This window comes from Hippoglossus hippoglossus, chromosome 22, assembly GCF_009819705.1.
Source record: "Hippoglossus hippoglossus isolate fHipHip1 chromosome 22, fHipHip1.pri, whole genome shotgun sequence".
Classification (NCBI taxonomy): domain Eukaryota; kingdom Metazoa; phylum Chordata; class Actinopteri; order Pleuronectiformes; family Pleuronectidae; genus Hippoglossus; species Hippoglossus hippoglossus.
The window spans coordinates 25871305-25896972 of NC_047172.1; the positions used below are offsets into that span (position 1 = coordinate 25871305).

At 42.4% G+C, this 25668-nt stretch overlaps 1 protein-coding gene and 1 long non-coding RNA gene across 2 annotated transcripts in view; one reads left to right on the plus strand and one right to left on the minus strand.

Moving 5' to 3' along the window:
• Positions 1–25668, plus strand: part of syne3 (spectrin repeat containing, nuclear envelope family member 3) — a 76260-nt gene that overhangs the window by 13004 nt on the left and 37588 nt on the right. Inside the window, 2 exon segments of the mRNA XM_034577102.1 lie at positions 11258–11413; positions 12763–13113. Of these exon segments, the coding sequence (XP_034432993.1) occupies positions 11258–11413; positions 12763–13113 (507 nt within the window).
• Positions 10726–24083, minus strand: LOC117756560. The gene is made up of 3 exons (XR_004612816.1): positions 23938–24083; positions 15516–15523; positions 10726–10737 (listed from the first exon to the last, which is right to left on the minus strand). It is a non-coding gene; the product is annotated as an uncharacterized LOC117756560 (long non-coding RNA).

A 25668-nucleotide genomic window follows, 5' to 3' on the forward strand; every position in this document is an offset into this window, starting at 1 on the left:
ACCGGTCCAAGGACAGAACCTTGTGGAACTCCATGACTAACTTGTGTGTGCATGGAGGAGTCATTGTTAACATTAACAAATTGAAATATATCTGATAAATGTGATTTAAACCAGTCTAGTGCCGTTATTTAATCCCTTCATGTTGTTCCAGTCTCTGTAACAGAATCTTATGATCTATGGTGTCAAATGCTGCACTAAGATCCAGCAAGACGAGTATAGAGACGAGTTCATTATCTGATGCCATGAACAGGTCATTGGTAACTTTTCCTAGTGCTGTGATAGATTCTAAATCCTGAATGAAAGTTTTCCAACAAACCATTACTATCCAAGTAATCACATAGCTGGTTAGCAACAGCTTTTTCTAGGATTTTGGAAATGAAGGGCAGGTTTGATATGGGTCTATAATTAGCTAAAACCTCTGGATCAAGAGTGGGCTTTGTAAGCAGAGGTGAAGATGAACCTGGGGTTGTTCTTATTTTCTTCTATTAATAACCACTGTGTCTGCAAATAAAGAAATTTGTGTTCATAAAGACCTGATTGTTATTTTTACCATCCCAATCAAAAAACAACTGAATGTGAACTAGTTAATTTTTGGAACTGTGAACTTATTTCAAAATAAAAAAAATGAACTATGAACGTGAACTAGTTAATTTTAATCTGTATGAACTGAACGTTCTTTTAAAGTCTGAACTGGCACAACACTGCTGAAGACACCCCTACGGACACAGCCAAGGCTCAAAAGAGAGGACATTGTTGAAAAGAAGGGTCCGAGGAATTCGGTAGTGTGGAGATATTTTGGCTATTTAAGTCTGACAAGAAGCAGAGTAGCGTGCAATGCAAATTGTGTCGAAAGCATGTTCCCACAAAGATGGGGATTACCACTCATCTTATCTACCATCTGAAGCAAAAATTACAGAAACAGTGAATTGATTTATATCATGATATATATCGATATCGACTGATATTAACAACTAAACGGCTTTAACACTCCTTTTCTCTTTGTTCCCACTTTCTCTTGTTCAGTGAGAGAAGTAAACTCTACCTTGTGCTGCCAGGATTTACTACCATAAAATGGAAAAAGCTGGACAGGTTAAAATAAGACTACCGTAAATGCGACAAAGGTTGCGCAGGTTAAAATAGAAAAGCTCCGTCAAAACAGCGTCTGTGTCCGCATAGAACGGCTTCTGGGTCCTTTCCGGACTTGCTCTTTAGGTGAGTCCATACTTTGACTGTGCACAGCCACCTCCCTTATGACGTGTCGACGCATCTTTAAAATAGATAAAAACTTTTTACAGTCAGTATTTGAAGTGGCTAGCAGGGCAGAAGGAGCAGGAGTCTATTGATAGTTTTAAAAAAAGATTATAGTGATTGCTGGTGATAATTTGCTCTTGCTATTTTAGTTTTATTATTATAATAATTCAAGAGGTCTGTCATATACAGGTAGTATAGTTTATTTTTTTTAGTCCAAAACTTTTTGCAATAATGTTCTTTTATTATTACATTTTCTACATTTAAATCAATGTCTTTTTTACACACCACAATGTGTGATGGTGGCAAGTTGCTCTGTTACTGTTTATTTTCTGTAATAAAGGGATTTTCTACTGAACACAAGTGCCTCAAATGTTTCATTTCATAAATTGAAGTCAACATATCTAATAACAAGTTGATATATTTATTGTAAATATACATTCCAATTTATATCATGTTAGCTATACACTAGCCACAATTTCACGGCGTATTTTTAATCAGAGAAGCCAGCTCAGTGAATGTCTTTTACAGAAAACTTAAAACCTCTCTTTTCTTCAGCCTTTATCTAGATCTTACACTCCTGCTCCATGTTTATAATCTTTTTATCGATTTCTTTTTCTGTTTTTATGCATTTTTTAAATATATTTTATGCCCTTTTCTTTTAAATGTCATTAAACCTGTTATGTTTTATACAATCTTCTCTTATATGGAATACATTTTAACATTATTTTTTATCTATTATGTATGTAAAGCACTTTTGAGCTGCATTTTTGTATGAAAGGTTCTATACAAATTAAGTTGTATTATAATCTATGAAATCATTACTAATTTACCAGTATAGTCTAAGGCCCATAGTCAGCCCAATAAATGTGTGCATTTTGCACAGATTAGACAGTCAAGCACAAGGTTTCCAGGCCACGATGCTGTAGTTTGTGGGGGACTGAAGCTGCTTTATTCTCCTAAGAACCTGATGAGCAGAAAAATTAAGAAACTTTGGTTCCACAATGTAAAGACTTTGGCTACAGTGAAGATTATTTGATAATCTACCTTTTAGGTTTCCCTGCAGCACATTCTCTGTTGTCATCATGGCACCATTACCACAACTGCACCTGTAGAGGAAAAAGCGACATGAAAACTGTCATGTGTATGTGACGACAACAATAGGAAAACGCTCATTACGTAACAACCCAATTATACATATAATGAAATCCGCATTATTTTTTCAACCTTATAAAGCAACTGGCATCACATCAAATACAGTGTTTTGTAACTAAGCGTTTTGTTACCTGAACTGAGCTTTTAAACCAAACATTGTTAGGAACTGAGTAAACTATTTATACATGCAGCAACTGTAACCCGGACGTAACTCCTACATTGGCCGACTGTCCTGCTAAAACTTGAACAAACATGAGACAATGTAACTTACCATTCTGAAACATCCTGTTGTAACTGTGTGGCTGGTATTCTACAGCTGTATCCAAACATAATACCGTGACTCTAAGCTGTGGTTGTCGCCAATCAGAGGAGGGGCTCATGAGTAATCAATTATAAGTAATCAATGACTTTAAACCACTGATATATCATTTTGGGTGTACCAATACCTCAAATTAAATCCCAGAAAGGTGTAAAATATGGGCCCTTTTAATATGGGATGGAATTTTAATACCCCTTTGTGCCTGACAAAGGGGGTCACCTATGGGTGATAATTTATTTTTTGTTCTTTCATTGTTCAAGACATATATGGGAAGGATGCTTGACATCGGTTCATGAATGCTGCTATTTTAGTTGATTTATAATGAAATGTAACATTTTTCAGATGTTGCTTATATTGCTTAGTTGGTGGCTGGTACGGCTGTTTGGGGGCGCTAGTGGGAGTAGTACTCCAAGGTGCCGCATTCGAGGAAGATGTTTCTAGGGGAAAGTAAACAGTCAGTCTCATGCAGCAGATTCTACAACATGCTGTATGTTAGCCGCTAGCATTTGGCTGCCTAGCGCATTGGGATGGAGCCCATCGTTTGCGAAGAAGGAAGAGTGACCACAGAACAGATTGAAGTTGTCAACAAAGCCAAGGCAGTGAGCTGAGCAGGCGGACTGGAGCCAGCTGTTAAGACTGATTCTGCTAAAGCGCCCAACTTCGCGGTCCAGTGTGGGCATAGGACCAGAAATAAAGACATATTTACCGCAAGTCTTCAACAAGTTAAAAAGGTGTTCAAAATCTTTCCTGGTAAGCTCAGACTGCTGACGAGCCGTGTCGTTGGTTCCCACATGAACTATCACTTAGGCTATGGACGGCAGGAGTGAGTGCAACAGCCCTGGGAGCTTACCAAGGATGATTGGGACCGTAGCTCTGGGGATGCAATGAGTGACTGCATTGAAGGAGATGACATTCCTCATTATGGAATCGCCCACTATAAGTGTGAAAAAGAGTGTGTTCACATGGCAGGAATGAGCAGGCTCTGTTTCCACGCTGTGTGTGGAAGCCACTGACTGAGGAAGTGGTGACTGTGCAGGTGAGCTATGTGAGGAGGGAGCGACCTCAGACTAGGATGAAGGATTCTCTCCCAATTCATGGCAAGGAGGAGATCCAGAGCATCAGAGCACAGCCTCTTTCAGCATCCTATGACTGTGTGAGGATGTTGCTCGTGTTTGGGGCCGCTGAGTCTGTTTTCCCGTGGATCGCTTTGTTACAGGAGCGCTGATATCCACTGGAGGGAGGAGGGGCTCAGAGCCAACAGGCGCTGTTTTCAAAGAGTGATGCTGAGAGGGGAGATCAAGTGCTGCAGTCGGATCTTCTGGATGTGCCAGAGAGTCATCAGACAAGGTGATGAAGCGGTTGGAAAGATTAAGTGGGGGTGGTGAGACAGCCTCACCAGAGCCCCTCTTATGCCCGCGGACTACGACCTCAGCCCAGGGGGACTGGTGGTTTGGAGTAGAACAGGATGAAAGCCAGGGACAGGTGAAGGGGACACTGTGTCAGGGATGTTTGCCTCAAGTATTTTCGTCTGCTCTTCGATAAAGCTGCTCAAGGCGAAGTCTCTGTTCTGCGGCTCATCCGAAAGCCACCGGATGTCCTCCTTAAGGTCGGCATTCTTTGCTTTCTGAAGGGAGGCACAGTCGCAAGGCAGGGATGGCCTGATGTTTTGTTAGTTTAGCAGTCAAGTATAGGACTATAACGTAGACTGGATATAATTGTTGAGTTAAAGCAAGCGATATTGGACGAAAGTGACATTGAGTGGAGGCTATGCTAGTGGGAGCGGCAGGTAACGTAGACTGTAACTCAAGATCCTGAGATCTGATTGGTTAGATCTGACGACTTGCTGCAAAGATTGTGTTTATATTTCGAGATCGTACCTGGTCAATACAAGAAAGAAGCAAATACTTGGTAGTTGTCGGACTGAGACGGAGTGTAGCTAGCCGGATGTGATGCTAGCGCAAACTGTCTGAAACTCAAACCTTGGATCTGATTGTGAGATCTGATGCCTTGCCACAGAGATTGCGTTTGTAAGCTATATTACCTGGTCGAGTACGAGAAACAAGTGTAGATTTGGTAAATATCTAGTCGAGAAGGAGTCAAGACAGAGCTTCTCAGTGGTACCACTCACATACCTGTTGGCTAATAAACCAGAGTGGTGAGTACTTTTACTGGGATGATTTGGTTTGGTCGGGTCGGTATATGTAATACTGTATTCAGTTCAACACAAAGATCTTAAGATAACAGATCTATAGAATCTATTGTATAATAGCTGATGAGTCAGTCGTCATCATGGGACAGGAAATCTTTGTGATCACTGAACACTTGTGTCCTTCCATTTGCACACTATCGGTGCCAGTGCATCCATCACGCAGCATTACGCACGAGTGTCACCACAGTATTTATATATTTAGAGCAATCGCACCGATTACTAAACATATCAGTGGGATCCTAACTTCCACTCAGGGATATTATTTGGAAATGGAAATTTGAAAGTGAAAAGTTTTTATTTTTTATTTTGTAAGTGATCTCCAGTGATCTCTGTGTGCCTGATGGCATAGTCAATCAATCAATCAATCAAATTTTATTTGTATAGCCCATATTCACAAATCACAATTTGTCTCATAGGGCTTTAACATGGTGTGACATCCTCTGCCCTTAACCCTCAACAAGAGTAAGGAAAAACTACTTAAAAACCCTTTTAACAGGGAAAAAAGAAGGTAGAAACCTCAGAGAGAGCCACATGTGAGGGATCCCTCTCCCAGGACGGACAGAAGTGCAATGGATGTCAAGTGTAAAGGAGAACATCAAGATAAAGGTTTTAGCAGCATTGATTAGGGTAAACATTTTGAAGTATAACTGAAGGTCAGTGAATTGGTGGATTAATGTCATTAATGGTCAAGTGTCTGAGGAGAAATACTATGTATCGAGCAGTCCTGCTGCAATCATAGTCTATGGTCAGCAGCCAGCAAGATCATGATCCACCATCAAGATCGGATGCCACTATAGTCCACAGTCATTGTCCACTGCCGCCATTAGGATCCATCATCAGCTGCCACCTCGGTCGTGGTCCACTACCAGTATCTGATGCCAACACGATAAAGGATCTGCCTTTATTATCACGATCAGCCAACACGATGCAGAATCCGCCATACTGGATCCACCATTACGACCTCTGATACGTGATCCACAGATCCTAATCCATGATGTGGTCATGTTCACTGCAGCCATTTTACACAAACCCGCACTATATGAAAACTAAAGTCGTACTTGATGATACACGCACAGTGTTGGAAGATATTATTAATAACTCTGCTGCTTAATGGTATCTGAATGTAATTTGCTTTAAGTTGTTTTGTCTTTTTCAATTGAATGTCACGCAAGCACAAATAATGCTGTTGGTTTTAATGTTAATGATGAAGTGAATCAATAATCTGGCTTCAGTTCACCTCCTCACGTCTGCAGTCCTCTCTCCAAAATGTTTGTACAGGCAGCAGTGTTACAAGCCCTTGAGAGACAACTATCAGTGACTCTGCATTGTGGCCGGGAACAGGGGGTCTCGCTTTTCAGTAAATTATCTGTCGAAAGAATCAGTGTGGCAATACACTGGTATGTCCTTCAGGCCATGCTTTCCTGCATTGCACATGGAGGGCAGGTTCCATGCATCCCTGCCATGGTGTGCAAATGCTCTTTGATCCACCCAGCAGTACTTCAGTTCCTCCAGAGAGGTAGATGAGGGTGGTACTTTAAAAGGTGGGGCTACTGGAGTGTGTGTGTGTGCGTGCGCGTATGCACAAGTGTGCAATGTTACCTTTCCTTCAATTTCGGGGACTATCATACAGAAACTACGCAATTTGTTTATAGTAATCAACAATCACGCTTGTCCCGGGCCAAAATGATCACTGCAAGCGGTTTCCACTGTATCTAGTCCCCCTGAAAAGGCTGCTCAGGGGAAGGATCCTACCTGGGGCCAAATACACCATGTTTGATGACTGTTGTCATCATCTTCATCTTCACCTGAATCCAATAAACCCCTTAAAAAGCATGGGGCCTGCATTCTTTGAGCCCTGGCAAGAGGGACCTTGCACTTTTTTAGTTTTGGGCAACTGTGTTCCTCACATGGTCTTTCTCTGTGCTTTTTTTTGCTGTTTGCCAGAACCATAGCTTCTATGAGAGAGCTCAGAGGGTGGAAGATAATCTCCAGACAGCATTGTTTAAATCACGAGAGTTGTTGTGCCGGGTTCAGTCAAATTTTTTTAATGATTATTGGGTACGGGTTGGGTGGGTCACATTCACTGGGCTGAATTTTTCTTTTCTTTTAAACTGCAATTCAGAGAAAACAAGCAATAACAATGGTTTTCATTGACGGGGTAAAATACAAATTCAGTGCAGCTTCAGAATAACTACATTGGGCTTGGGTCAGGTTTGGACACAAAAAACAGAATACCTGTTGGGTTCGGGTCGGGCTTGGTTGTTTTTTTTCACTGACTCCGATGAGTTTGGAGAGAAAAGTTCTGCCCAAGCATTTATTTCACTCACTCTATTTTACAGCATGATTTCTGCTACTCTGCATGTGGGGTAATGCCACACTGAAGTCTCATCAGCAGACAATTAGACATGAGATCGCACATATGTGTGCATCAAGATCACAATTGCACATGGAACATTTGTCTCGTTCAGGGGTCATAAAATCCAAACTACGTATGGCATAAAACTGACTGTCAACAGCTGAAAGACTATTCAAAATAGTCTGTGAAAATGCTGCCAAACATAAAACTGTCTGTATTTATCCTGACGATAATTCACAACTTTTTGATAAGAGTAAGGAGTAGAATAATCTACAGAGAGAGAAGGCTCAGATGTACTGCTCTTGTTAACTAGCAAGACATTGTTCAATTGTAAGTGAAAAGATGAAGACAATGCTAGGCCTCTAGTTTTATTTTTATACATAGGAACACACATACATACTCTGAATTCTCAGTGTCACTCTTATGGTCAGATTACATACCCTCCTGGGGAAACAGACATAGCACAATTGTGTTTTTTCACATCAGTTATTATTGTGAAAAGCTGTTGTATTGTCACTTAGCTTCATACACTGTATTATCAGTATCAGTATTTCAGTTTTTAGCATGGCCAACCAGCTCAGTACTGTGTACTGAACCACCAAGTACTTGTCTTGGCAATGTACTTTGACGGTCAGAGTGAGCTCAGATCCAACTTCCACCTCTCAACACCCCTCCCCCTTGGGAGATCTGATCACAACCTGGTTCATCTCCTGTCTGTGTACAAACCTCTGGTGCACAGGCAACCAGCTGTGACCCGCACAGTGAAGAGGTGGTCCGACGAGACGGATGAGGCTCTGAGGGACTGTTTCGAGTCAACTGTGTGTGAAGAAGGGGTCATGGGGAGGACATCGGCAGCCTCACAACCCACATTACCGATTACAATATCTTCCTCTACTTGTGTCACCCATTCTAACAGCACATCCATGAATGGCTAGAATTGCTTTCACTCTCTATGTTACATGTAGGAATTCGCATCCTATTGGATAGTTAAGCCTAAATATGCATTCCTAAATCCAATTGTGTCTTTACGTTTTGCCACTGGTGAAATACGTAAAATAGTTAAAGTTGGTGAGAGTTGAAGTTGGTGCCTCTTTGTCTGGCGAATCTGAATTAGATATGAAAGTCGCTAAGAGTAGACGCTACAATGTACTGTTGGTTGGCCCTTTATCTATAACCTGACCTTAGGTACTGCTTAGAGAGAGAAGAGAGTATCTGTGGAATTAGATAGGCACTACTCTCCTGTACACTAAGTAAGACTTTCTGCTGTCCTGATGTCAATGGGGAGCTCGTTCCACCATTTGGTAGCCAGAACAGCGAACAGTCTAGATTTTGTTGAGTGGCTAGGTGTCCCTTGCAGTGAAGGAGCGGCCAGCCGATTGGCCAATGCAGAGCAGAGTGGACGGGCTGGGGTGTAAGGTTTAACCATGTCCTGGATGTAGGCTGGGCCCAATCCATTCGGAGCACAGTGCGCAAGTACTAGTGTCTTGAAGCGGATACGGGCAGCCACTAGTAACCAGTGAAGGGAGCGGAGGAGCGGTGTAGTGTGAGAGAACTTAGGTAGGTTGAGGACCATTCAAGCTTCTGCCTTCTGCATGAGCTGCAGAGGTCGGATGGCACTAGCAGGCAGACCAGCCAGGAGGGAGTTGCAGTAGTCTAGGCGTGAGATGACAAGAGCCTGGACCAGAACCTGTGCCACCTTTTGGGTGAGAAGGGGACCCATTCTCCTTATGTTATGCATCATGTATCTACATGATTGGGTTGTTGCAGCAATGTTGGCGGTAAGGGAGAGTTGACTGTGTCACACCCAGGTTCCTTGCAGTCTGGGTGGGGGCTACCACAGAGTTGTCAATGGTGATAGTAAGGTCGTGGGTGGGAGAGCCTTTCCCTGGAAGGAAAAGTAGCTTGGTCATGTCAAGGTTTATTTCAAGTGGTGTGCGGACATCCACTGAGAGATGTCAGTCAGACAGAGATTTGTGTTTGTGTTTCAGACTGGGGAAAAGAGAGAATTAGTTGGGTGTCATCTGCGTAGCTGTGGTAGGAAAAGCCATGTGAGTGAATAACAGAGCCTAGAGACTTGGTGTACAGAGAAAAAAGGAGGCGACCCAGGACAGTACCTTGAGGGACCCCAATAGTGAGTGGACAAGGTTCTAACACAGATCCTCTCCAAGTTACCCGGTAGGTACGATCTTTAAGGTAGAATGTGAGCAGGGAGAGTGCAGAGCCTGAGACACCCAGGTCCTGAAGGGAGGAAATAAGGATCTGGAGGTTGACTGTGTCAAACGCAGAAGAGAGTTCCAGAAGGTTGAGGACAGAGGAGAGAGAGGCTGCTCTAGCAGTGTGAAGTTGCTCAGTGACAGCAATGAGGGCAGTCTCAGTTGAGTGGCCTGCCTTGAAACCAGACTGTTTAGGATCAAGGAGGTTGTTCTGGTGAAGATAAGAAGAGAGTTGATTTAAGATAGCAGGCTCAAGTGCTTTGGAGAGAAAAGTAGGTAGAGAGACAGGGCTGTAGTTGTTTACCTTAGGTTGAGGGTGGGTTTCTGGAGGAGAGGGTTCACTTTTGCCTTTTTATAGTTAGGGAAACAGCCAATTGACATGGAAGTGTTAATAATCTGACCTTGCATTCTAGTGGATCTGCATATTTGTGTATGGAGGTTGGAAACTTATGCCCTTTTTTCTTTAGTGCTCTCTTAATCCCACTGTATTAACTACACTTCTTTACTATCTCAGTCGCATAATCATGGTCAAAGTAGAGAGATCTGGTGCTGAGCTGGATTTTTCCCTTTTTCCAAGCTTCTCTCAGTACAGTCTCATTGGTTGTGAAGTCCTGGAATTTTATAATAATAGGCCTCTGAGGGGCTTTGGGTTCGGGTTTGTTCACCAGGGAGGGATGAGCCCGCTGTATTTTCAAATCCAAGTCCTGTGGTACTGCCAACTCGCTTTCTCAACAAACTGTGGTATTGAGTTTCTGTCTTTTCCCTTTGCCTCTCCAAAGATGTGTATATTGTTTCTTCCAGATTTAATTGTAATTAATTACATCTTAGGGATCAATGCTCACTCTGGGGCTCCTCTGGCCTGTGGGTGCTAGCTAGATCAGGTTCGGTGTTGCTAGCTTTTGCCAACGAGGCACTTTTTTTCTGAGGTCTTGGCATTTTTCCTTCTTTTCTCTAGCCTTTAGTGTTTCTTCTCTCACTTATGTACCCCTTTACTGATAAAAGATGCGTTTTTCAGGTTATTTGGTGGGTAAATTGCAATTGATCTGGGAGCACATTTTCCCTGTGCATCTAACTACTACTACTTCAGCAAACCCGGAAGTCCCACACTATTAATTTTAGGTCATATCGCTCAACTGTTGTAGGAAATTTGGTAGGCTTGTGTAACAGGCGAAGACCTTCAGAAAAGTACTGGAGCCATATCCTTACCCAAAAGGTAGTCCACCATTTTGAATTAAATCTGAAATTTTGGCTCATAATTTGCCATTTGTATGAGTTGTACTTTGACAAATTCCTATTAAAGAATTGATCAAATTGATTTCACATTTGGTTAGTCTAATAAACACTAAAATTTGTTTTCTGTTTATATAAGTCCTGGTCTGAGGACATCCAGATGCCAATTTTAAGGGACACTAACAGCACCACCTACTGGCAGCAGGGATTTATTTGTTTTATATATTTAGCTAAGCAAGATGACCACATCCATCTCAAAATTGGCAAAAATTTGACAGCTGTGTCAAACTGCGTCATGCCACCATCCCCATAATGCACATGGGTGTGAAAGTCTAAATGCTAAAAATTGGGACTTAAAGAATGCTGTGCTTTTGTATAAAATGTCAATGTGTACTTGAAATAATAAACAGTCTCACAGGGGAGTATAAATGTACATTCACACACAAATCTATTACTCACATAGCCAAGTGTTAAGTTTGAGGTGTGTGCTAAAAAAATACTGTGATGTGTGTCTCCTGCTATGCTAGGAGCGTCTGTTGCTGCTTCAGAAGATCGCTGAGGATCATCAGACATACCAAGGCAGTGTTCAGGGGTTCCAGTCGTGGCTGCTGTCAAAAACCAAGGAGTTAACTGATCTGATGGACAGCGAGAACACAGCTGAGATTAAGCTCAAAGCCTTACAAGTGAGAGTCACTAAATGTAATTAAAAACCTGCTGTTGATATCACCATGTTGACCCTCTCAAAACCTACCTGTTATTTTCTGCAGTGGAAAAGGCAGAATAAGGGAATGGTATATTTTAAATAAATACCCTAAATACTCTAATTTTTGTAATACTTTATAAGATATTAACAAATGAAAAGATACTATGCAGCAAAACCACCATCAACAGGGTGGAGAAAATATAGCAAGCAAGGTCTTTGGCATTAGTGTTGACAGCAGAACTTGTTGGGAAGAAATGAAAAAATGGTTGTGACATTGCGGTGAAACAAATACAAACCACTGTAAATCCAGTTTATTGATCCAACTTCAGTCTTTGACATTCCTGTTCACTTTAGTGTTTACCATAGGCATAAATATAAATTAGGGGTGTCAAACGATTCAAATTTTTAATCAGATTAATCATTTGCAGGTGGACCTTCATTTGTTTTAAAGAATTATATTATTATTATGTGTGTATGTTTTTAGCATTTGCATATCAATGGTGATATAAATAATTGGCACATAATAGCAAATAATCCAGAAGGAAATGTCCACAAATAAATTATAGAAAGATGGAATCAACATCAATCAATAATAATTTGGTTCTCCTTATACTTAATAAAAAGGAAGAAAACGCCCAGTATTGACAAAAAGGAGAACTTGAGTTTCACTGCTTGGTTCAGTAACAGTACAACAGCTGCTTCAGGACATATTTCAGGATGTCTGTTGTACAGTTTGAACAACCGCTGGGTCCGATCAACAGCCATCAACAAGATCATAGTTTCATTTTATGTAAATAATAAGAGAAAAGTCCCAGCTGTGCGCATTTGATTTATAAATTTTCTTCAGCAGAGTTGGGTTGCTTGTTGCTTGGTCCTTGCTTCAAGTATGCTGCCTGATATCCTTCTAAAGAAAAAATAACTAAAATATATTGACAAGTAAACTTTATATCCTATGTTTATGTCTGACTGGATACAGGAGGAAGTTTTCTTCTTCTCATGCTACTACTACTGCTTCAAAATATGACGTCAGCTACAGACAATCCGACTGGTAAAATGTGTCGGAAGAGAAACATTTTTGGTCCCAAAAAATAAAAGCCACAAATACCACTCAGCCAATTTCTGTCGTTGATGTGAAAGCTATTTTTGACTGAATACAGGTTAATGCTAAATACTATAGTAATGATGTGTTGGCATGGTAAAAATGTGTCTATTGTGCAAATGCCTTTAATATTACAGAAAGGTTTGATTTGACACCAAGTAATAATATATTTTAACACTCTTTGTCCAAGTTCACATTTAGTAATGTTTCTACATCTGCCCCAAAACAAGGCTCTGGATGACAGTGTGGCCAGGGAGGAGAAGAACCTTCAGCATATCGAGGGTGTTGCGGAGGCAGTGAGGAGCAGCACCTCTCCTGCAGGTGTGGAGGTAGTGGTGGAAGAGGCTGAGGAGCTGAGGCTTGGCTGGCAAAGGCTGAGGCAGGGCCTGTGTGAGGCTGAGGAGGGCCTGCGCTTGAGCCTGGACTCTTACAGTCACTACATGGCCAATTGCCAGCAGCTTGGAGAGGACATTGGCCGCCTCAGGCAGCTGTTGCAGGGGCTGAACCAGGAGCTGGATGAGGGATGCGAGATAGAGGACTGTACTGAGGAGCAGATAGTTGGCCAGTGGAGGAAATACACGGTAGGTTCCTCTAAACACATCAACAGTATTATAAATGTTGTCAGGATGTAAGAAAGTCATTACATAGTCCTGGAGGTACTGGTTTTCCATTCTTATTATGCCATTCTCTGGTGCGGCTGTGGCTCAGGAGATAATGTGGGTTGTCCTCTAACCAGGTCAGAGGTTTGATACCAGTGTCCTTGAGCAAGATGTGCTGACATTGTGTGGTTGATGTGATGATGAAAGTGCTGCACATAGATGCAAGAGAGTGTTTGAATGGGTAAATGGCAACAAACTTCTTTAAAGCGTTTTCATTCTTCATCAAGACTAGAGAATCGCAATATTATAACTGACCATTTACCATTATAATTATTATATTATTGTTATGATTATGGCTTCCTATGATTATGGCTTCCAATGATTATGAAAACAAGGTAATAGACATGACGACATGAAAAGATAATTATCCCGTGTTTCGTTTTGCGATGAGGCTCTCTGTTGTTAACACAGGCAGTGTTTCTGCTGCGTGTTTGTGAACCATCAGGATTCAAGATCCAACACCATCGATAAATAACTAAATAAAGGTGATCATCAGTTTGCAACGGAGACAAGCACACTCACACACACACTCCTGCAGACAGAAGTTCTTTCCGCAGATTATGATGCAACGCTGTGTTTTAACTTAATTGTTGCAGAACAAGTGACGCCCCATTTATCGTTGTTTTTTTCCTTTCCTTCTCACCTCCCCCCTTGCACAGTGATCAGTACTGCGCGCATCCGAAATCAAAATAGTTAGCAATGACACAGGTGCAACCAACAAGCCTTCATGTGACCCCCAATATGCTTTCTAATCTACTGTCACCCCCCTTTGCTGCCAGATGCTGTGTTCACCTGGGCTTGCATTTTTCTGTATTAAGATTATGTCTTTGAGAGTGGTGTCTGGCTCTATTGACCCTAGCGGTGTCAAAACAACCATTTGGCTCTTGGTTGCTGCCTCATCTGACACATTATTACCTCATATGATGTCATCATTTCCCTTTCTATGTGCCAGGCATTTAATTATGGCTAGTTTTGTAGGCTGCATCATTGCTGAAATGAGATCAGTGATTTGTTTAAAATGTTGAATTGGTTTCAAACCATGATTTAGACCCGCCCACAGATTTGTTGGCCCCTCCTCTTCCACGTTGAAGTGACTGATCCCCATTGCTCCCTTCAGTATAATTATGGGCCGGTAAATGTTTTTATCCATTTGTCCCCTTTTTTATCAATATTGGATATTGGCCAGGACCAGTTTATCTCTCAGGTGGCCTTATTGCAGGTCTATACCTCAGATCATAATCTCCTTGTTTCTTACCAGCTTCTCCTCTGCTCCCCCTACTGTTCATTGCAAAAGTGAGACATCTCTCTGTTCTACTACCTGTTGCACCCTAGCATGGGTTGTCTGCCTTTCAACATTTGTCTTGCCCTCTAAGCTTTGTCCTAAGCTTAGAGTGTTGAAGTCGGCTGCTTGTGACTCAGTTTCTTTTCAGTTTTTACGTTTTAGTTTTTAAGATTCTCACAAATTTGTCCAAATTTTTTTTCTGTATTTGATACCTTCATCTTTGAACAGTTTTAAGATTTCTAGTTCTTTTTATCTTTTCTGTTTAAGCTTTATCGCTTTTGTCTTTTATTCAAAGCTCCATATCCTTGCACACACTCACATCAAACGTACCCTCTTTTGGCCAGCAGGGGTCTAGTCCTTTAGTGCATTATGACAATTTTTGTGGTATGTCTTTTACATGTGATGGATATTTAACTCCCAGAATTGTTACCGGTCCATCTCTGTGGTTATTTAGCACAGAATTGTGAAAGTGATGAAAATCAAACTCAGAAGTTTAAATTGTGTGTAATTAATGTAATGTGTAATGTGTAATGTCTCTCTTTTTTGATTATTCTATTATTCATAGTTTAATTAGATCACCAATCTATATGATTTTAACTAAGAAAACAGCATACAAGCAGCACAATTGGTTATCTGTTTGGTACAAGGCAAACTGACTACAATGATCAGAAATCAATTTATTCTTGATAGTTCTCTAACTTACAAATAATATTATAATATACAGATAATAATGCAGGCAATCTTTTTTTTTTAGATACAACACAGAGGGAGGGGGTGAAGCTCCTCCCATCTAAGAGCACTCAAGACACAGCCAAATGCACATCTGTTCTCTGCTCAGCAGCTCAAACAGACAATGGAGCACAGAAAAGTTTATGAAGCCCATAAAAAAACGGGCCTTATGACAATATCTACTCAGCCAGACCACACATTAAACAGGTTATCAACACTTAAATCACTCTGGTTGACCAAACACATATTACACAAATAATCATCCCTTTAGAAAGTCAGAGATCATTCAGATAATCCGCGCAAACACTCGCACTCAAACAACTTTCAACCATCACAACACATCATATATTGTTTAGCAAAACACTCGATGCAGAGTACTCAGACTTTTAACATAGCAAAATTAAGCAAAGTCAATAACCATATCTGCTATTCAAAATTTCAGACAATACACACTACAAGGTTATATATTTTGTCCATGGTAAATTGCAACACCGCTTATTAATTTCTTAGTTGCATCGCCAGAAGGACCAGTCAAACATCAGATTTCAGTAGTATTGTAAATTTAATAACATACACATGATAATACACATCTTTTGGAAAATGCCCTTTTCTATCTCTCTCCTTTCCTCAACCAGTGATCTTTTCTGTGTGCAATCATCTAAATCAGGGGTCTTCAACGTTTTTCAGGCCAAGGACCCCCAAACTGATGGAGAGATGGAGCAGGGACCCCCTACTATATATATTGTATAAAATTGTGTTTTATATTAAACTGGGCCTAGTGCCATGTATAAACATAGCTACCCTGTTATTGTGCATTCAATACTAAGCTATTCAAATAATACACAGGTTCATATATTCATGTTTTTATTTTAAACATTTGCAAGGTACAGGGTGGCCGTGCCACTGCCATTTATAAACATACATCTTGCATACAACACTGAGCTATTAAAATAATTCACAGATTCATGTTAATGTGTATTTAAAGACATTTAAATTTGTGGGGGAAAAATTGGCTGAAAAAAACAAATTTGAATTAAAAAATTAAAAAAATTGTCTAATCAACCAAAAATTCCGCGACCCCCCTGCAGTACCTCCGCGGACCCCCTGTTGAAGACCTCTGATCTAAATTGTTGTTTTCTGTACCCTCGAATGGGCCCTTTATATTTAAATACTTTACATTCACATTGGGAGTGAGTCCTCTCTACAGAGACCGCCATATTTTTACAGTATTCCAAACTGGAGAAACTAAACACCTTTTGAGTTTTTATGACAACTAAAGGCTACCACAGGTTCTCTTTCATGTTTGAAACGGGAGGGTGAGATGAGGGGTATTCAGCTGCAACATGCAATTTAACCTCTAGATGTCACGAAATTCTACACACTGAAACTTTAAAGGACTTTAATGTTTAATTCTCTTTATTCCTCTTCAAGATAACACACGTAGTCTCAACGACGTTATAGGGACTTAAAGGTTTAATTATATTTACCTCTCTTCAAGAGAACACACGTAGGCCCAATCCAATTTCACCCCTTAGCCCTGATACTTGTTGGGATGAAGGGGGAGGGCCAAGTGTTAGGGCCGTACAGCCCTTGAAACCGAGATTTTTCAGACCCACACTTCAAACCGAGGGCTATGAGAATTTTCCATAATGCTTTGCGAATCACCGGCAAGCTGGGCGAGAGACCCACAAATGACCTACATTAATAAGGATTTAATAATTACGATAATGATTGTAATATCATAGTTTAATATCGTTTCAATGTATTATGGTAATTATTTTTGCATTATAATCCCGTATTTCCACAGGATTTCATGTCGCACCCCCCCTCTTTATAGATACACGATGCACTTGATTTATTCAGCGTATAACAGCGTTGTTACTAAATTGTACTGCTCCTCTAATAATAAAGCATCCTGGCAGGGTTGCATACAGACCACTGCTAGTAGCCTGAAGCTGTGAGCTTTTGATTTATATGTGAAATAATGCAGAGCATCCAAGCTTTTCAATTTCAAATGTCATTGATACTACTGCATTAGCATAGATGTTATTAGGATATTATAGGTTTGTCACTTTAGTAACTGCAAGCAATAGCTTTGGTTTATTTAAGATCTCAACATTGTTATTAGAATGACATCCCCTGTTTACATCGACGATGACTGATGACATGTCGGCTTTTCGCCACGACTACTGATGATGTAACGGCTTCTTGAAGTGCTGTCCCATTCCCTTTGTTCACTTTACTCTTAAGAGATTACCACAGTTCATGCCTGCAGACTTACAGTGCCTTGCATAAGTATTCACCCCCTTTGGACTTTTCTACATTTTGTCATGGTATAACCACAGATTAAAATTTATTTCATCGTGAGTTTATGTAATGGACCAACACAAAATAGTGCATCATTTGGAAGTGGGGGGAAATATTACATGGATTTCACAATTATTTACAAATAAAAATCTGAAAAGTGTTGAGTGCATATGTATTCACCCCCTTTACTGTGAAACCCCTAACAAAGATCTGGTGCGACCAATTGCATTCACAAGTCACATTTGCAAGTCACATAATTAGTAAATAGGGTCCACCTGTCTGCAATTTAATCTCAGTATAAATACACCTGTTCTGTGACGGACTCAGAGTTTGTTGGAGATCATTACTGAACAAACAGCATCATGAAGACCAAGGAGCTCACCAAACAGGTCAGGGATAAAGTTGTGGAGAAATATGAAGCAGGGTTAGGTTATAAAAAAATATCCAGAGCTTTGAACATCTCTCTGAGCACCATAAAATCCATCATAAGAAAATGGAAAGAATATGGCACAACCGCAAACCTACCAAGAGGAGGCCGTCCACCCAAACTGAAGAGTCGGACAAGGAGAAAATTAATCAGAGAAGCAACCAGGAGGCCCATGGTTACTCTGGAGGAGTTGCAGAGATCCACAGCTGAGGTGGGAGAATCTGTCCACAGGACAACTATTAGTCGTCTACTCCACAAATCTGGCCTTTATGGAAGAGTGGCAAGAAGAAAGCCATTGTTGAAAGGGATCCATAAAAAATCCCGTTTGGAGTTTGCCAGAAGCCATGTGGGAGACACAGCAAACATGTGGAAGAAGGTGCTCTGGTCAGATGAGACCAAAATTGAACTTTTTGGCCTCAATGCAAAACGCTATGTGTGGCGAAAACCCAACACTGCCCATCACCCTGAGCACACCATCCCAACAGTGAAATATGGTGGTGGTAGCATCATGCTGTGGGGATGCTTCTCTTCAGCAGGTACAGGGAAACTGGTCAGAATAGAGGGAAAGATGGATGGAGCCAAATACAGGGAAATCCTTGAAGAAAATCTGATGCAGTCTGCAAAAGACTTGAGACTGGGGCGGAGGTTCATCTTCCAGCAGGACAATGACCCTAAACATACAGCCAGAGCTACAAAGGAATGGTTTGGATTAAAGAATGTTAATGTCTTAAAATGGCCCAGTCAAAGCCCAGACCTCAATCCAATAGAGAATCTATGGCAAGACTTGAAGATTGCGGTTCACAGACGGTCTCCATCCAATCTGACTGAGCTTCATCTTTTTTGCCAAGAAGAATGGACAAACCTTTCCATCTCTAGATGTGCAAAGCTGGTAGAGACATACCCCAAAAGACTTGCAGCTGTAATTGCAGCGAAAGGGGGTTCTACCAAGTATTGACACAGGGGGGTGAATACTTATGCACCCAACAGATGTCAACTTTTTTGTTCTCATTATTGTTTGTGTCACAATAAAATTTATTTTGCACCTCCAAAGTACTATGCATGTTTTGTTGATCAAACGGGAAAAAGTTTATTTAAGTCTATTTGAATTCCAGTTAGTAACAGTACATAATGGGAAAAAGTCCAAGGGGGGTGAATACTTATGCAAGGCACTGTATCTGATTAACTTGAATAATTAATATAAATTCCAGTTTTTAAAGTTTTTTAATTCTTCGACCAATTTATAATTAACTTTTTGTCTCAGATGCTACCCTTTGCCTCCTGACCCAGTCGAGACCCCACCTAGATTAGAAAAAGTCCTACCTGTGGGTACGCTGCGTGATTGTCGCCCAAGCCAGGGTGCAGTCATGGCAACGATTCTCCTCAGAATCCTGCCGAAAATGCTATCTATGTTGTGGATTTCTTCCTTTCTTTTGTCTTTTCAAAAATTAGGCTGATGTAACAGAGTTGTGGAATTAATGAGCTTTTTTATTTGCAAAGTTCAAACCCAGATACCAAATCACAGAGCCAAACACAGGTGTTACTTGTTTTCATGTCCTCAACCCAACTTTGCATGCCATCTCCAAATCACTATTGTTTTCTAGGCCCTGTGAGGCTGTGAGATGCAACACTGTTTAATAATAGGGATGCAAGATATGGATTTTCCCGGCCGATACAGGGCCGATACCGATAATAATTTCATATTTCTTAAAAAGAAGTTCATAGCCTGTAGTTTATGCACACCTGAGGGTAAAATGGCAAGATATAGTAAGCAAATATGGATGGTTTCATATTTTATTGTTAACACAACAAAAACAGTTCTGACTCAGTTCTGAGTGTTTATTTAGTTTTTTATTGAAGTACACCAGAAAAATGTTCTAAAAGGTTTTAGAACATTTCTCCTTCATAAGGATTTAAACAAAAAAAATTAGTTTTGACATCTCAAATGTAAATGTGTTAAAATAGTAATTCAAATAAAATAAATATAGCCGCAAGCGGCAATGAGTGGGTTTGAGCCTTAATTCGCTCAATAGGAGGAAACAGTCATTTAGCTGACGATTTTATCCAAAGCGCCTTCCACTTAGTGCATTCAACATCTTTGAGGGGCTATTGGGGGTTCAACATCTTTCCCAAGGACACTTTGGCATGGGCTGGGATTCGAGCCACTGACCTTCTGGTTAGAGCAGGGATTCCCAAACTTTTCCATGCCAAGGACCCCCATATAGCATAACCCGCTTGCGGGGAAGGACCTGGGTTATAGCTGGTAGACCCAGACAGGGGCCAGACTTAGAGCACAAGAAGCTTACTAATGCTAGATATAAATATGCAGTGTGCTTTGTTGGGAAGCATGAGCAAGCCTTAAGAGCTCATTCTATGGCTGAAAACTTGCTTGGTAACAATGTCACTGAGTTTTGGAAAGAGGTAAAAGCTACAAATAGGGCCAAAACAGTACTGCCATGCCACATTGAAGGTGTATCTGGTGCAGACAATATCAAAAGTGAGCCTGTGGAGGTGAGGGGGCTGGGAGAGCACCCTCACCTGCTATAGAGGATCAATCAGTGCAGGTGAGAGCTGTAGCTGATTGGTCCTCATACTTAAAAGGCAGCGTCGGCGCTGCCTCAGGAACTCAGGAAGGAACTCAGAGAGACTGAGGCTCCAGAGACTCCCAGACACTGAGTGGAGGACTGGGCTGCAAAGCCAGTCTACTTATGTTGGTAGTTAGAGATTTATGTGTATTTGTTAATAAAGATGTTTAAGAGCAACACTTCCGTCTCTGGCTGTGTGTGGGCAGAGCCCCGTGGCACGGTCGAATGCCACACTGGCGCCCAAAGTGGGGCTCCCACACAGCCACAGACGTGGACCAGCAGGCGGTGTGGGAACTGGTACCGAGATGGAGGACCTGGTGACGGCGTACGGGAGGAGAGAGCGAGGACCAGACGGGGATGGAGGCACTCCTGAGGCAGGTGGAGAGGGCAGGCGATACGGACGGGGCCAGCCAGCCGGCCCCGGTTGGGACCCGCTCCGAAGGAGGCGGTGAGCATGGCCACAATTTCGCGGCCGCAGGCGGCGACCGGCGTGCCGCCGTTTCCGCGTCCCCGCACAGCTTCCGGTGAAGCCAGCGTCCCTGTCCCTGCACCAAGGCTGGCGGTGAAGCCAGCGTGCCCGTCCCTGCACCCAGGTCGGCGGTGAAGCGACTCCCCCTGTCCCGGCACCAGGCTGGCGGTGAAGCCAGCGTCCCCTGTCCCGCACCCAGGCTGGCAGTGAAGCCAGCGTCCCTTGTCCCTGCACCTAGGCTGACGGTGAAGCCAGCGTCCCCTGTCCCTGCACCCAGGCTGGCGGTGAAGCCAGCGTGCCCTGTTCAGGCACCCAGGTCGGCGGTGAAGCCGACGCCCCCTGTCCCTGCACCTAGGCTGGCGGTGAAGCCAGCGTCCCCTGTTCCGGCACCCAGACTGGCGGTGAAGCCAGCGTCCCGGACCCAGACTGGCGGTGAAGCCAGCGTCCCCTGTCCCTGCACCTAGGCTGGCGGTGAAGCCATCGTCCCCTGTCCCCGCACCTAGGCTGGCGGTGAAGCCAGCGTCCCCTGTCCCCGCACCCAGGCTGGCGGTGAAGCCAGCGTCCCCTGTCCCCGCACCTAGGCTGGCGGTGAAGCCAGCGTCCCCTGTCCCCGCACCCAGGCTGGCGGTACAGCCAGCGTCCCCTGCAGGTCCTGCGTTGGCGGAGAGGCCGACGACTGCAGCCCCTGTCCCATGTCCCCTGTCGGCGGAGAGGCCGACACCGGCAGGCCCGGTACCTTTTGCCGGGGCGCCCGGGCAGCGTCGCCCACCTGGCCGGCCTCCGGAGAGACGCTGCATACGTCGTCGCCCACCTGCTCGACCTCCGGAGAGCCTCGGTGGATGGGCTTCCTCTCCTGGTCCGTGGGGGGGGGGGGGGGGGGGAGTAGGTCAGGCCGGGATAAATCCCTGGCCTGAAATTTGCGATGGAGGTATGTGGAGGTGAGGGGCTGGGAGAGCACCCTCACCTGCTATAGAGGATCAATCAGCGCAGGTGAGAGCTGTTAGCTGATTGGTCCTCATGCTTAAAAGGCAGCGTCGACGCTGCCTCAGGAACTCAGGAAGGAACTCAGAGAGACTGAGGCTCCAGAGAGACTCCCAGACACTGAGTGGAGGACTGGGCTGCAAAGCCAGTCTACTTTATGTTGGTAGTTAGAGATTTATGTGTATTTGTTAATAAAGATGTTTAAGAGCAACACTTCCGTCTCTGGCTGTGTGTGGGAGAGCCCCGTGGCAAGGTCGAATGCCACAGAGCCCTATTGTGTGGGCAAGTTAAATGAGGAAGTGATTCATTTTACTCCCAACGAGGTTTATCATGCTATAGAGCAACTAGCTGATAACAAAGCTAGTGGCAAGGATAACATCACTGCGGAGCATCTTAAGTTAGCCTGCCCCAGAGTAGCAGCACTGCTGTCCATCTGCCTCACAGGGCTGATGAAACATGGTATACTGCCAGACACCATGCTGACAGTCACATTAGTGCCAGTCATTAAGGACAAGGCAGGTAAAATAGGGAGTTTGGACAACTATAGACCCATCGCCTTAGCCAGCATTCTTTCGAAGGTGTTAGAAAAGATGCTACTAGATAGACTGAGTGAGTTCATTTACACCACAGAAAATCAATTTGGTTTTAAGTCTAAGCACAGTACAGATCTATGTATCTATGCCTTGAAAGAAGCTGTTGAATCCTACAGAAGGCCGGGCTCTACAATGTTTATAGGGTTTATTGATGCTTCCAAGGCATTTGACAGAGTAAATCACCATAAGCTTTTTACTAAACTCATGCTTAGGGGTGTGCCTGGATGCATCATACGAATCCTGGTTTACTGGTATGCCAACCAAGGTATGCAGGTTAAATGGGGAAATAGCCTATCCTCACCCTTCAGTGTAGGCAATGGGGTACGGCAGGGGGGGCTTCTGTCTCCAGCCCTGTTCAACCTATACATGGACAACCTGTCGAAGCAGTTGGGGAAGTGTAAGACAGGTTGTCTGATAGGGAACACTCTGTTAAACCATCTGATGTACGCAGACGATTTGGCTATTATGTCCCCCAGCACTGTTGGGTTCCAGCAGCTGTTGGATATATGCTCCGAGTATGGGGTTGAGTTTGACGTACAGTACAATGCAAAAAAGAGTGTTGTATTGATATGTAGGACCAAGGAAGATCAGAAAGCTACACTTTCCCAATGTTTACCTGTCAGGGCAATCCCTCTGTGTATCTAACTGTACGAATATCTTGGGCACATCATCACTGACAAGATGGAAGATGATGCATGACATATACAGGCAAGAGAGACGAATGTTGTATGTCCAAGCAAACATGTTAGTCAGAGAAATTTCCACTACTGTTCTGACGATGTGAAAGTTGAGCTTGTTTCGTGCTTACTGCACCCCCATGTATGCAGCCCCATTATGGGGCAGCTACAAAAGGAGACCCTGCGCAAACTTCAGGTAGCATTAGGGTTGCAAAGGGGCGGAAAATTTTCCGGTAAATTTCCGGAGAAACTTTCCATGGGAAGTTAAGCTTGGGAATTTGGGAATTTTGAAAAAAAAAATTGCCGCAAATTAAACGCTGAGCAATAAAAACGTCATTCAAAACTCTATTTTAAAGATGTATGGAATGCAGCACACGCTGCACGTTTGAATTTCAACCCTGCAATGTGTATTTCTCCATCACTGCACAGATATTCCCAGCATCCTGCACACTACAGCAGGGCTATTGAGGCCCACTACTGCATACCCCCAAGGACTAGTCAGGAAGTTTTGTATATTACTGGGGAAAATATATTAGCATGCTGATTGAGGATTGTTCATCGTTCATCTAGCCTATTTCTATTCATTTATCCATCAATTGTAAAATATTTTTAAAGACGATTCCAATGTTTAGCTAACTATTTATATTCTCTGGCATTGCATTAGTGTTTTTTACCAGCTTTTTTCTCATCTTATTCTACAGAACCAATGCTACGTGCACTATCATGTGTGGAGACATTTCACCCCAGCCAATGTAGAAGGAAAGGCTGTGTACATTTGCAAATACTGTGCAAAGACCTATGTTAAGAATGCCACAAAGATGCAGAAGCATATAGTCAGTGACCAAAGTTTCATGCAGGGCTCAAATCAGCTTATGGACCAAAACAAAATGTTTATATTTATATCTGTATATGGACAAGGTAAATACAGTTAGTATAAATTACCCACAAAATGTCCAGTTTATTCCCGTTAATTCCCGTTAATTCCCGTATATTCCCGTATATTCCCATGGAAAAGTTTCCAACTTGAATATTCCCAGAATTTTGCAACCCTAGGTAGCATACAATGACTGTCTGAGGATACTGCTGAAAAAGACCAGTGTAGCAGTGCTAGTAAGCTTTTTTGTGACTCAGGGCTAAGCACTTTACAGCTCTCTTGAGGAACCTGATGTTTAAGTTTATGTCTCGACTTGATGAGTCACAAAACTGTATTATAATGATGCTCACAAGCCCCAGGTGCAGCTCGGTCAGATATCAATCATATCTGTGGAAACATTGGTATGGGTGCCTTTTAAGACTCTCATGAATAAGAGTATGTTTGTATAGTATCTGTGTTTTTTTTTTTCTTTATGGTGTATGTCTTGCTATTTGGTCTAGAGCCTGTAATAAAGTTTATCTATAATATAATTTCTGTCCAGAATCAGTGTAGTCAATATGTAAATCCAAATCTGATAAAAAAAAAATGGTCAGATAGAAGAGGGTTTTGGGAAATGTTATAATATTTGCCAATGTCTATGCCATATGTCAGAACAAGATCAAGAGGGTGATTTAAATAGTGAGTGGGTTTATCACATGTTGAGTAAATCCAATTGAGTCTATTAATGAATTAAATGCTGAACTAAGGCTGTCGTTGGCCCATCCCCATTAATGTTGAAATCCACTGACTATAGTGACTTTAAGCTATCCTAACTATCTCTGACAGAAATTCTGATAATTCAGCTAGAAATTCAGAGAAAGGGCAGGTGGACGGTATATAATAACTAGACAAACTGTTTTTTGTGATTTCAGGCTTGGATGTATATGCTGATGATGAGATTTTCAAATGAGTTATAAGTACCTTTAGGTCGAAGGTTAATAGGATAAGTCAGATTTAAAGATTGCTGCAACCCCTCCACCTCTGCCTGTGCTTTGAGAAATATCTGAATTTATATGGGTGGGGGGGATCTCTTTCATTTAAAACCCACATATTCATCTTTTTGCAGCCAGGTTTCAGTTAGACACAGTAAATCGATCTGATGGTCAGTAATCAGATCATTAATGAGTAGGGATTAGGAATTGAGTGACCTGATATTTAATAAACCACATTTTATCCTGCTATATCTTGGTGCTGATATAGTCGTTGTATTACATTTTATTAGGTTTGAATGTATATGTCCTCTCTTAATTAATTTAGGTGGTGGGGGGCAGACACAGTTTCTATAGGATATTGCTGTGGGTGACTGCTCTAATAGATGCGCAGAGAAGCGACTGAAACTCTGCCTCCTGGTCTCAACTCTGGACTGTCATTGTTGTTGACTGCCTTAAAAAAGTTTGTCATATTTCTAAATATGAGAGCCGCTCCATCCAAAGTGAGATGAAGGCAATATCTCCTAATCAGACCAGATTTTCCCCCAAAATATCGCAATACAATTGTCGTTGTTTTTGTGGACACCA